This window comes from Molothrus aeneus, chromosome 6 (assembly GCF_037042795.1).
Source record: "Molothrus aeneus isolate 106 chromosome 6, BPBGC_Maene_1.0, whole genome shotgun sequence".
NCBI lineage: Eukaryota > Metazoa > Chordata > Aves > Passeriformes > Icteridae > Molothrus > Molothrus aeneus.
The window spans coordinates 31,978,605-31,992,550 of NC_089651.1; the positions used below are offsets into that span (position 1 = coordinate 31,978,605).

At 34.7% G+C, this 13,946-nt stretch overlaps 1 protein-coding gene across 2 annotated transcripts in view; it reads right to left on the reverse strand.

Moving 5' to 3' along the window:
• Window positions 1–605: 605 nt before the first annotated feature.
• Window positions 606–13,946, reverse strand: part of SPRED1 (sprouty related EVH1 domain containing 1) — a 57,959-nt gene continuing 44,618 nt past the window's right edge. For both annotated transcript variants that reach the window (XM_066551534.1, XM_066551533.1), the window contains 2 exons: window positions 6,771–6,929; window positions 606–2,379 (listed from right to left, as the gene is read on the reverse strand). In XM_066551534.1, coding sequence (XP_066407631.1) covers window positions 1,720–2,379; window positions 6,771–6,929 — 819 coding nt within the window. In that variant the 3' untranslated portion in view covers window positions 606–1,719. The remainder of the gene's footprint in view (window positions 2,380–6,770; window positions 6,930–13,946) is intronic.

Genomic DNA, 13,946 nt, shown 5'->3' on the forward strand with positions numbered 1-13,946 from the left:
GCTCATTTTACTTCTGGGCTACAAAGGAAAATTAAGGGGCCAGATACATGCAGAAAAAAAATTACACAAAATATATTGAAGAAATGCATGAAAGTGAGAAAAGTAATGCATTTTTAAAATGAAATTATTTGGTTCTGTGCTTAAGAACAAGGGTATACTAAAGACAATCTGTCCCACTCCAGCCAAGATGTCAAACAGGCATGTTTGCTAATGAATTATGACTGTTTTTCAGTGTTTTACATGTTTTTAATAAGAAGTAAATGATTCTTATTTTATAACACAGCACAACACGTAATGCTTTTAAAAATTTCTGTGGGTTAATTGATTAATTCTTACCTGAAAGTTAGACTAAGTACAAAACCGTAAGAAATACCATACACAATATACCAGCACTCATACACATACATACACACGCACTCTCCAGCCTCCCTCCCCAGCCCTGCCTTCAAATTTCCCCAATTAAGAAGTTCACTCAGTTTTGCCTGGACTGTAATTTATTTCTCAAGCTAAGTCTTTTGTTGTTCTTTTTGAAAAAAAACACACAAGTACTTTTGTTCTTGCCCATTCAAATTAGAAAAAGTTGTGGTTCAAAATAATGAAAACAATTTCACTTTTGTTATTAATCTTTTGTTTTAATCATAGTACTTGATAAACAGCTGAACAGGATCCTAGTTTAACAGAAGGATAAACAAGAACACTGGTGACAATTTGTTACAACTGCCTTAATGTACCTTTTGCTTAATGAACATTTGAATATGCAAGAAAGTATTTTTGGAGGACACCCCAAAAGAAAACAACTTGCTGGTTGAACAACAGAAACAACGATCTTTTTGCTATTATGTTGAAATCAAAGTCATTTATATATAAAAATAAATGTTATGTTCTAACAAGAACATTTTAGACAATTACATCTGTGCTTAACAAAAAAAATATTGGTCACTCAAGACTAGAATAATTAATATTTTAAAGGTTTTTAGATTATCAGAATGCATGGATACAACTCAACACAAACTGTAGCTGAAGGGAACCAGGACTGAAAATATCAATTTGTCCATCTGGAATAAAAATGCAACTAAATTAACTATTTAAAATACTACCATGGAATGTGACAGTAGATATGGTCCATACCTACTATATCGGAGGGAAGGAAAGTTTAACAAGTAATAATTCGTACCTTACACATTTAGTTAAATATAAACATTTGTTATTTATACATAAAGTTGCTTCCAAAAAACTATTAATAAGTGATTTAGTTGCACTTAAAATCAGTTTCATTTCTCATTTGCTGAGTATTAACTTTTCTTAATCTTAAATCAACTGTCACTAGTGCACTTTTAGTTAAAATTTCCCCTCAGATAAGTTTTAATCCTTTTAAAAGAGCCCCCTCACCTAAACCATGAATGTACAAAGTGGCAAAAGTTAATCCCTTTTAGTATAATCATAGTTTATATACTCATTTTATAGCCAATAATAAGAACAGGCTTTCCTTCGCAAAATCTCCTTCAACTTGCAACAAATGCCACGCGCTCAAAGCAAATAGTTAGGCGTGGCCAGCACTTGTAAAATGCTAAGGTCTGACAAGTCTCGTTGCTTCCTCCACATCAAGCATCTCTTACGTGAAAGAAGATTCCCTTCAGCTTGCCAAAAAGCTTCCACAAATCCAAGTTAGATGCTTCCTGGAAACAAAGATTTTTCAGCTCTGTTTGGCACAAGACTGATTCATCCCGCAGCTTTATGCTTTCCTCCACAGCACCCACACACCTCACCACAGTGATGGCATGCTCTCAAGGGGAGGTAGCAGCACATACATGGAGCAATGAACGAGAGTGCCACCAGTGCTAACCAGCGTAAGCAGAACTTGTCATCACTAGTGTCACACGAGCAAGGATCAGAGAAATCTCCTTCAGAGTCTGACATGCAGTGATACAGCATGCTCTCTGCACAAAGCATGCAACTAACTTGGTAGATACATCTTTTAATAGGATCTGGCGCATCTTGACATTTTCCTCTGCCATTATCTTCATGATTAAACCTTTCCTGGCAGTATATACAGCGGGAACGCTCACCATCCTCTTTTCTTCTTTTTGAGTTTTTAAATTTTGATGAGGAAGGCTGAGTTTTAAATACCACAGAACTCTTTGAGTCTTTTAGGGAATTCAACTTAGTTCCATCTCCACATGGGTATAAATAGTCAGATTTTTTACTGTCTGATTTAGAAAATGGTATATTTGAGTCCGCATCATCCCTCTCCAGGTCATTCTTCCACATGTCAGGATGCCTGTAGTCTGCATAACGACGTATCAAAATGTCACGAGGGTTTATTCTGACAATTTCATCTTCGTCCTGAAAACTAACGTGTCTGATTGACTTCAGTGGGACCTGAAAAGTAAGGCAAAGTAAGAGAAGTTTACTATGGTGAAGTCCCAAATTTATGTCCACCTACAATGTTAAGTTAGATTAGAAAACTAAAAAACCCAAACTTTTTTCTTTTGCTGCCTGAGGATAAAAAAATCAGATTATTTTTTCACTACTAAAATTTACAAACATCCCCACAACAATGAGTCCTCTTCAGGGTATTAGGTCTACGAGCTTCAGCATTCTTTCCTGACTTTTTAGTCTCTCGTAAGAGCTTTGGGTATTTTGGTATCCACATAAAACTTGATGCTGCTCTGTGAATTATTCTCAAAATTAAAGTATTAACATCTTAAAATGGAAACAAATTCCACAGACTCATTATGCCTTATGTGCTGATTTCATGTGATGATCTGCTGCTTTAGGACTAACTCCCTGCTACATTCACTACTGTGTTATCCAGGAGAAGCTTTCCTTAATTCCTACTCTAAGTTTTCAAACTCTCTCCAATTCATAACAAGAGTACTGAATACTGGTAACTAATTATCAAGGCTCTGTTCTAGATAAGGATTTCACAGTATGAAGAACATTCAGTATGACAATCAATCAACAGCGTCTTCTGAATGCATCTATCCTTAGATAATATACAGTACTTATATTGATTAGTTTAGGACACAGGCAGGCAAAGACCCAAGTACTTCTTAAATTCCCAGTTTGTAATGAACTGACCAATATTTAAGACCTTATACTTCAAAAGGCAATTAATAAGGAATGTGCTAAATACATACAAAACCATCAGAGAAATAAGGTGAGAGTTCTTGTTTATTCTGCCTTACAATAAAAGGGTGTGGGAACATGAAAAAGTTGACAAAGATGACAAAATTCAGAGAATCATCCAAACTGAAATACTGCAGGCCTTAGATATCTAAGTGTAAGATGGTAAGTGGTAAGGGTCTCAGTATGCCTTAGTATTTCTACCTTACAGGCAGACAATTATTTTCCTACACTGTAGGGCTATTATAATCAGAGCCAGATGCCTTTTTCTCTGTCTAGTGCACAGCCTGTAAACCATTTCTCAGAAAAGACAAAATACCCTTCCCCTCTCTAACCTATTAGTCTTCCAAATTCTTCCAGAATCATGAATTACTTGGGAATAATCTTTGGCATCAGTAGTGTTGCTTTGAGAGGGTTTATCTTATTAGTACTCAAATTAATGAGAATTAATGTGTCACCATTCCATAGTCAAGTACAACAATTGAACTGCATGTTCCTAATTTGTTGCAGTGTGTGAAACTACTGAAGATGATGTTTTAGGTTAAAACACTTCTATGTCACTTTGCATGCATCTATACTCCTACTGTGCTGAAGTCTGCATGTCCTGATTTTGGGGTAGGAGACAGAGAAGGGAAAAGGGAAGGCAGCTGGAAAAGAGGAAGGAAGAGCTTCTTAAAATAGGCTATCTTCTGATTATGTAAGAATATCTGTAGCCTGCTGTAACCATCACTTCCCTGCTCAACAATCCTTGTGTGATGAGTACAGAACTGTAATTAGAGACGCTTTGCCCTGGGACTTTCAACTGGAGTATGCTAACAAGAACAATTTTTTTTCTTGGCTCCAAGCCACATAGTTGAACTTCCACAAGGTTTCAAGGATACAGGGAGAAGAAAGGTTATACCCTATTCAGCTAACATTGCTCCTCTTCCATACTTCCCCAGGCTCCTTTACAAGCAGTTAGGCTTCCCCTTTGCTTATAAAAGCAGACTGCTTCTCAGGCCTATTCTGTTTTCAAACAAGAGGAAGAATCTATTGTTTAGCAAAAATAACTAAATATGGCTAATGGGTTTATTTCAAAATTTTACAGCATAAATTTATTTAAGAAAAAAAGCCATAAAAGTTATTAAATTCCATATGCTACAGGCATAAAGGATCCTTACCCTGCTGTCCACATAGAATATTATGCATGCACTTAAGAGAGCAAATAAAACCCATTGTTTAGAAGAAAAAAACCCTGAAACCTCAATACAAAAATGCCCCCTCAACTTCCCATTGCCCAGACAGCTAATAGCCATTAAAGATCACTACAAACACTAACAATGGTAGAATCTGACCTCTCCTTAGCCTTTGAAGGCTTTTTATTTGTTTGAGCAGAACACACCACATACATAGAACTAATTTATTTTTTTCAAGTCTTGAGTCCAACACCTAAAAATGCTTAACTGGCACGTTACAAATAAGGCACCACTACATTCTTTAAGGCACTGATATTAAGAAATATTTTTGGAGCAGAACATACTGAAAAATAAGCAAACTGAAGAAATGCTGGAAAGAGCTTACTCATTGGGTATTAAATGGGACCTATGTGAATGCATGAAGTACATGAAAACTTTTGAACAATTCACAATCCAAATTTACATAGGTACAAATATCAGCAAAATTTAATGAGAATAATGCACTTAGTCCTCTAAACAGTCAAAACTAAAACTCAGTACAAATGTTGAAGGAGGAAGGGAGGAAGAATGTTACAGCAAACTGAAATTTCACAGAGAATCTGATTCTGAACATGATTGGCCAACTGGAAATCAGGCAGAAAATTTTTGTTGGTGCAACTGAACCCACAAGTATCACACCTTTCTTGAAAGTGTGCACCTTTAAACAAGGCACAATCACTTCCTTGGTACTGTAGCCTTTGCTGCTTCTCCTCAAAGAATTACACCTGATGTTGCTCATCTTGCAGCTTCTCAGTATGAGGACACCAGCAGCTGCCTACATCATTGCAAAGTACTAAGTTTAACACACATCCTTGCATCAGAAGCTGGAAAGCTGAAGGACTTGAGTAGTTTTTAATAACAGTCAAAATATTACAGTTAAATCCAAATTGTCATTAATTAGTCTTTAGTTGGAGCATGTACTTATTGAGCTATTCAACTTATGAGCACACTCTTAAGTAAGAGTGTTCAAACTTATTTACACAAAATTGAAATAAACCCACAAATTAGCTCAATATCTGTAGTGCCACCTGGTCACATGCATGGCGTTTAGCAGAGCCAGTGCAGTGTATGCACATACAGAATGTGAAGTTTTGGTGACCTGCCTATGTTCCAAATGTGTGTACCACAAGACCATGCAGAAAGCAGAGAGTGTCTGTTGCTGGCAGGTGGTGCTACAACAGGAGAAGAATATTTAAAAGAATATCTACTTAAATTTTCATGGAATCTCCCGTAACTTCACTTTTCAAGAACTGAACTCTAACATTGTCATTTGAAAGAAATTTCTGTTTAATTTCTATCAGACAGACACAGATTAATCAGTTTAACACAATCTAAATTATTTCTTTCTCAGTAGTCAATTTTATACATGCTTTTAAAATATACAGGCATTTCAAGCTGCTGCACTTTTCTTTACAATGCAAGGAAGACTACCAGGACATATATCACTGAGTACTGTAGCCATTAGCTGCAATAACCTCATCAACAATCCATTCCATTCTAAAAAACATTTACAATTCTCTTTGAAAGTAAACTGGACGAGAGAAAAACATGTGCCTTAACAGAAACAAAAAGTAAACATGTACCTTAACAGAAACAAAAATATGAGGTGATGTACATGAAGAGATAATTGGAGTAGATCAACGATTAAAGATAAAAAATTAATAATTTCAAGCTTCTTAGTTCTCCAGATAAGTCTGCTTGCTTCTTTTGCCCAATAAAGTAGATTAAAAGTAGCTGATATAAGACTTAAGTACCATCCTATTTTTCTCTGCAAAAATAACTAAAGGTACTAAAAAGCTTTATTACAAGCAGCAGAATTATTTTTGATAAGTCTTCAGAACTACCTGAACTTGCATTCTGCTTTGACATCTGTTATTCAGCATATTCTAAAAGCTTTCTATGTCTTTGGCTCTAGACATAAGACCATTAAATTAATTGTAATCCAACTTACTAAGACTACTTCCACAGTCTACAAAAACTGTCAGTTCTTTTAGCTTTAGAAAAAAAGAAAAATGTATAGTGATATATAGCTGTACCGATGGCTGAATACTTTTCAATATTTCTAAGCAAAACAGTATGGTAATACATGTAACTAAGATTGAGCTAATGTCCAATTAACATTTTCTGAAAAAATTGAACAGCTTTTTAAGGCTGCAGATACTGAAATCTGCAATACAAAAACAGACTTCAAAGAAATTAAATATTTATTTGTGTAGTCTGGTGCACTACAACAATAGGTAAATACCTTCACGAAACCTGACCTCTGTCATAATAATGCTATAATATTTCAGCTGCAAAGTTTATATTGAACATTTCAAGAAGTTGAAAGCACATGGACTTGGAATGCAGTGATTTCTTGTCAGAAACTACATACTGTGCCATTAATACAGCAAGCAAAGTAAGGATTGCTCCTTTTATAGGTATACTTACCTGGTTAGGTTGGCTAGGAAAACAGGCTCTCCTGGTGTTGAAATCCTCAAATGTTGAAGGCCGTAAATTTGCACTGTTGTAAGTTTCACTGGTTACTACAGTTTCATGTTGAAAAAGGTGATCTTTTATTAGTGAACCTGATGTATTTTCTTGAGCAGTCTAGAACACATAAGAACTTCCATGAAATGATTTTTGCATTTATATAAAAACAACACCAAACCCAACCAGTTCATACATAGATGCGTTAATATTTCATATAATGTGTTAGAGGTATCTATAAACACTAGTATTCTTAAATGCACATTTTTTAAAGCATTTAGAAAAGTAGGCAAGTATTTTCTTTATTTTGAATCAGCCTTCGTAAATACAGAATTTCTCTGCATGCAGACAGTACACAACTTGGGCATTAGAGATACATGCCACTGAAAAATACAGTTACAAAATCAGACTTCTTTAAGGAAATAGAGATTAACCTGTCTCTGAGATGTTTTCTCTAACTACCCATGAAGCTGCCAGTATTTACAAAAGCACAATTGGAGGAAAAAAAAATCTGAGACTATTTTATAAGTCAAAAGCTAGTCAGATCTTTTAATAAATTAAAAGCAAAATCAGCTGGAAGAAAAAAAAATAACCTATACTGGCTCAATTAAAATATCTAATTGCAGCAAGTGTGCATTAGACATGAATGACAGTCATTTTGCAATTAAAGTTGTATCAGGCAACTCGATACAAAAGTGAGACTATGAAGCAATACATGATGAGATAGCTGCAGGACCTGTGCTATTCAAAAGAAGGAAGAGGAAGTATGTTTGGGTGGAATACTGGCTTGTAAGATGATCCAGTTTCTGAAATGAATTGAAAAATGAACAGTTCTCATTCTTGAAGCTTGACTGACTGGGACATACTTAGGATACAGCACAGCATTTTGATACAAATTCCATTGAGCTGCCAAAAATATACTGTATGTTTTGTTTGCATTGAGGGATGCTGTAAAGTTAACTGGCTGTCATCACGGATAGCACTGAGAAAATTCTGGCATCATCCAGCTTCCAGCAATGGGAATGTTTCAGCTTTATTATAGGGATTTGTATGTATCAAGAAAACATTTAGAGGAAAAGAATAAGAATACTACAGAAAAATACTGAGGCAGAGGCAAACCTAAAGTTTTGGCAGGTTAAATATTGACCCAGAATAATTAGTTTTCAATTATCAAAGTACTTAAGGAACTTACTCTAGGATTACATTAGTACCTCACATACATAAAAGCCTAATGTATCAAGTTTTAAGAGATCTAGATAGTTTGAAGTAGCTGGTCTGTAGCTGATTTTGTAGGAGATAGAAAATCATCACATCACTAAATTTATATATAGAAGCCCCATGTGGGGAAACATTACATTTAGTAATTAATTCATGATCAGCGTAATTAATACTACAGAGCATACATGCCAAGAAAGACAAAAGTTCACTCAATCAGGGTAAAGTTCCCCTGAAAAATTTTGAAGGCAGGCAAAACACCAAAAAGAAGTACTATTGGCAGATCCTTAAGCATGACACCACCACAAAGTAATTGACCCTGTTATTGTCAAAATTAAATTTTCTGGTCAAACATTGTTGGAAAACTAGTATAAAAGAAGTACTGGAATAACTAAAAAGAATTGGATTTCATATATGTATACTTATTTTAAGAGCAAGAGCATCAAATATTAGCGCAATAGCAAACATCTTCATAGCAGGAGGTACTCCTGCAGATACATTGCCCAATGACATAAAAAGCTTCCAAAACAGTGGCTCAAACTACAGAAGAGCTGTATTCAAAATGAGGAACAACCATTTTTGGTGTGAGCAATGTTTAAAATTACTACAAGCGTTTAAGCTAAGACCAGAAGCCATTTTACAGAAACCACAGTGATAAGCATCCCCTTTCCCCTTCCCCTGGCTACTATAAACTTGAGTGGTCTAGGAAGAAGGGAGCAAGCTGCAAAAACTTCTATTCCTTCCTTCCCAGGGAAAAAATATATATACTACTCACAAGCCTGTTTTTATCTCAGTGAGATTTGCAGCAGCCTGCATTATTTCCTGTCCCTGCAGGTGATTCACACCTTTCTTCTTTAAAAATAAACTATCTACACTATAGAGCAGAAAGGACACATGCACATGCTCACACAGGCAGACACAAGTACTTCCCTTGGCAGTCAAGGAGGGCTCCATCTAATGAAGGACACAGGCACGGATCACCTCTGACTGTGCTAACTAGCTGTGCCAGATGATGCACGAAATCCAAACCTTAACCTTAAAGCAAACCTTCATGCCCTATACACAGCAATTACCAAAGAATGCTTTTAGAAAAATCCAACACAGATACCACAATTCAAACTAATTGACTTCAAGAACAAATTTCAGGGTGGCAACAGACAGAGAAAAGCATGTGACCTTTTGTAAGGCAAGAACTCGCCAAACAGCATTTCTGAAAGCACAATGCTCAGCTTACCATCCTATACCCTACAGGTGAGTGGACACAGATTAACTTTTGGTATTAAAATAAAAAGCAATCATGTCAGTCCTTTAGCCAATAAATATTCACTATGCTGAATTACAGAAATGCAAGATGAACATGGTGAACTCTCTGCTTTTAATTAAACTGCAGTTTTAATACAGTCAAACCACGCTTATTAGTATCAAAAAGCTTTTCCTTGGACAACTTCCTGCTCCAATGTGATGTTTTACTACAAGGTCATAAACATCTGAAAACCCACATTTATAATGGAAACACTGACAATCTGAAGTAGGAAGCCCTAGAAACAAAAATGGTATTGTGTTGAAAATGCATTTAAGTAAGAAGCAAATGTATAAAGTTTTCCACAAGAACATATACAGAACAAATATACAGAGTATCACACACTAACACAGATGCACACATTCTCCCTTTCTACTGTCCAAAGCAATTACACCGCCCACATTCAATATTCTTTAACCACAGCCTGCAAAGTACAGTACTGGCATAGGTTATTCAGTATCATCTGTAAAGCAACCTACGCCAGTTTTTAATGCACAACGGAAATCTGGTTTGCTCCCAGCTGCTGGTATAATAATTACTGTCCTATGGTTGCTAAGAGATACTCTGAATTTTTTTTCCAAGACTACTAAAACATTTCTGTGCGCACAAGCAAAAGGATGCTGGGTAAAGCAATAAAATGACTCCAGCTGTAGCTCTCCAGCAGAATTCAAAGCCAGATGACAGCTGTAGAGAAAATGAAAACCAGACTGAGCTTCTCTTGTTCTTCAAATTTTCTCTCCTTACTTCTCCCAGTTTGCCAGAGTTAAGTCTGGGAGAGAATTCAACATTGTTCTGCAAACATTGTTAAAAATGTTCTCCTCTAAGTAAGTTTAATGATTACACAGAAGGATGGATGAGAGACCACATTTCTGCTGCATCCCAGTTCTTGCATTTCCTTCCCATGAGGCCCAAAAATCTGCTGTTTGATGCTAACAACATGAGAAACGTTTTAATGCTTTTTCCTTAATTTTTCAATTCAGAATAAATTATACAGGTTTCAAAAACATCTGAATGACTTCCTTCTGCTTTGGCTATTTCTGAGACTGATGGAGCAATATATTTGGCAAAGAAACTCTATTATTTTCAGGTATGTGTTTCTGATATAGGCTGAAATATCACCTAGGTTACTCTAAATATTTCATACAGTTTAAACTAAAAAATAAGATATTTGACATGTCTCTTTCTTCAAAGGCTTTTCCACCTGAATATATAGAGAACTCTACATATAAAGAAGCTGCTAAGAATACTGGTGAGGGAAAAAAAAATTCCTCCTGTTTTTTATATACAACTCCAACAAAAAAAGCTTAATAAACCAAAATGGTTTAGCACAATATATTAATGGATTTATTTGAAATTGATAATGATAATTGATAATTGATATTAATTAGTATTACTTTTAGTTCTAAGAACTGGACCTAAGCAATTTATTATGTGCACTACATATCTCTAATCTTTAGTGTTTTACCATGTAGTATTGTCTTATCCATAAAACAATACAGTGCATCAGGGGTAAATTTTTCCACATTTCCTTAAAAGTCATAATGTTATTTTTATAACATAAAACTTCTGCAAACATTTTGTTAGAGACAAAATAAATTGAGTGGTCCTTGAAGGCCCTTATGAAGAGGTCACAAAATAGTGTTATTTACTGAGCAGCATATGAACAATTAATGTCTTCCCTGACTGCACCAAAACCACTTAAGATGCATGTAAGTTTCAGGCCTTTCCCCCTTACTATTAACAAAAAGTCCAGCGTACTTACTTCTGAAAGAACAAGCCAAACTTTTAATTTTCTGCTTACAATTTATCAGTCTACAGTTTTCTTCTGCCAGTAGTAAGAAACTCAAAAGCATAAGTGATCCAATTCTTATTACTTCAAACTGTTAAAATGTGTTGGTAGCCTATGAATAACACCAATATGGCTGAATCAACAAAAACTGAAAGAAATTAAAGCTCAACTACTCTATTTTTCAGTTCACAAAAGCAAGACTTATGCATTACAGGATCCAAAACCCCTACAAAAATAATTTTAAATGTATGAACTCTAGATTTCATTTAGATTTACTTCTACGGAAAAAAATATATTTTTGGGTTTTTTTTCAGACAAGCTAGGTGAATTTTAGAGCAATAAATTTATATTTGGTAGAGGAAAATAACTGGAGCCAATATTTTAACAAACAAGCAACCTGACTTACACAAGCTGCTCCTACATTCAAAATGCAAGGATTTATACCAAAACCATCTAAACTTTCTAACAGAACAAATTCCCAATGTGTATTTCCCTATAAGTACATCTACTTTTCCAGGTCCCATTTACCAGCATTATAGGAAGTCAGATAGCTCTGCCTTAACTCATTGGTTTATTTCTGTTGAAAATTAATCTGGTAAGACTAGGGCATATTTAATGATATGAACAATTTGCATTGAATAAGTTAAATAAACAACCAAAAATAATTGCAGTAATTTAAGCAACCATGAAAACCCTTAAGTGATCATATTCTTTTAATACTAGGATTTTAACATTATTTCGAAACAACAAAGAGGTTAAAGAAACTATAAGGAAGCTATGTCTTAAAATGATAAATTTGATCTTCAGCAAAAGGAATGCTTTCTCCAGGAGATTTTATTTACAAAATGTAAATTAAAAAATCAGACATTTAGTGAGCCTAGGTGTAACATAGCAAGCCAATTGCTAGCCTAGAAGGCACAAGACGAGTTCAGTTTTTGGATTTACATTTAAGATATGCACATACAACTTTTGGACAATCACTATTTCTGCTAACTACTTCTATAAAATGTGGTAATACTTATTACAAGGAAGCACTGAGATTTCACACTGAGATGATAATTTTTGATCTTCTTTGGATCATTTTATTTGCTCTCTGTAGCACCAAATATAACCAGCCAGTAAAATAACTTATGAAACATATTTAGCTTTCTTCATCATCTAATCATCTTCATTAAAAAAAAGCAAACAACAAAACCAAGCCACTATTAATGAAATTTATGTACAAACCAAACACTATATTTATAATTCAAATGTACATTAAATATTGGATTCCTGCTGTGTAAGATGACTAGAACAGTATGGGAAAAACTACTCTTTAATATTCTATCCACACTCCAAAACGCCCTTGCACAGATATACTCCGAAACGCACTCAAAAATAGTAATGGAGACTTAGGAAAACAGCTTATAAAATGAACAGGTCAACAAAAAAATCATTAAGCCTTGTAAACAACATAGAAATGGCAAAAAGTGGGGGGACAAGTCAACATAACTCTTCAAATACTCAATACATTCTCTTTAAAGAATGATGGTCTTACACATCATTGATAATGATAATTGATAATTGATATGAATTAGTATTTAAAGGAGTTAAAGGATCCTGGGGTATCCACTTTCACTTATCTGAGTATCAATCTTGGAAGGGGAAGGATTTAATAATTTGAAAGAAAATGTGGACTATTTGGTATTTCAAAGGTGTTCTTGGAGACAAGACCCGATGCCTGTAACTAAAATGGTGTAGCTTTTCTGCACTCATAAGCCTGCAATTGCAGCTTCGTTACTGATACATAAACCCAGTTTAGATGAAGCATAGCTCAACCAGGGTGGATTCAGTTTTGTCTGCATTTCTCCTTTTTTCCTTCCTTCTGATAAATGCTAGTATCAGTATCACTTATTTTACTTTGCTGTGCAGAGATATGGTAAGACATATTGACTAGCTTTTTTGTTTTTAGAAAACAGGACATCTATCCACAGCACAAATCCACAGTTAAATAATATCAACTGTGATGAAGTCTTTAAGTATGTTTTCCTGTCTAGAATGCAAAAGATAGTTTGGCCAGTGGTTTGTACCACACAAGATTGGTGTGTGAGTACTTATACATGTAAAATCTGGTTTAGAGACATTTAAAAAAAATATACATTTATTTTTTAAAATAGAATATAAAGTAAACCTATATTTACATATGTCAATAGGTGGTGTATTGATATTCACATGTATAGAATAGATGCTGTAAATACACTTTTCTCCACTTTCCCAATAACAAATTTGTAACTATAATGAATTTCAGATATTTTCCTCAATTTTGGCATCCTTATATAGAAATGTAATAACTAGGCAGCAAAATCAGAAGTAATTGGTTTGTTCTAATCTCATTAGGCCTGTAGAAACGGTTCAATTATTAATCCTTGCAACAAAGCATGTTTAAGCAAGTCTTTTAAGAGCTGATTAAGGACTGCATTAACTTTGGCGCATATTTTCTTCACCCTGTAAAAATATAATCTCTTTTTAAAATCTGAAATATCTAATATTCGTAGCAATTTTACTTTCAAGTGCCTTAAAATAAAGCACTGCAAGTAAAGAACAACAGGTGGTTATGCAGCCAACACTTACACAAAGTAATACATTTCTTCTGCCATAAAGTAAAAAGATATCAGGAGACTTCTGTGTTGCCACTGCATTGCAGTATCCTTTCTAAATACTTGACTCTCAGTCTCCTATCATATCTTCAAAATCAGCTGCTAATTTTCTTGATTTTGTGTTCTAGAGGTTCTACACTGGATCTATTAGCAACACTAGCAGTTTTCTGAATAGTCACCAAGACCCCTGACTCAAC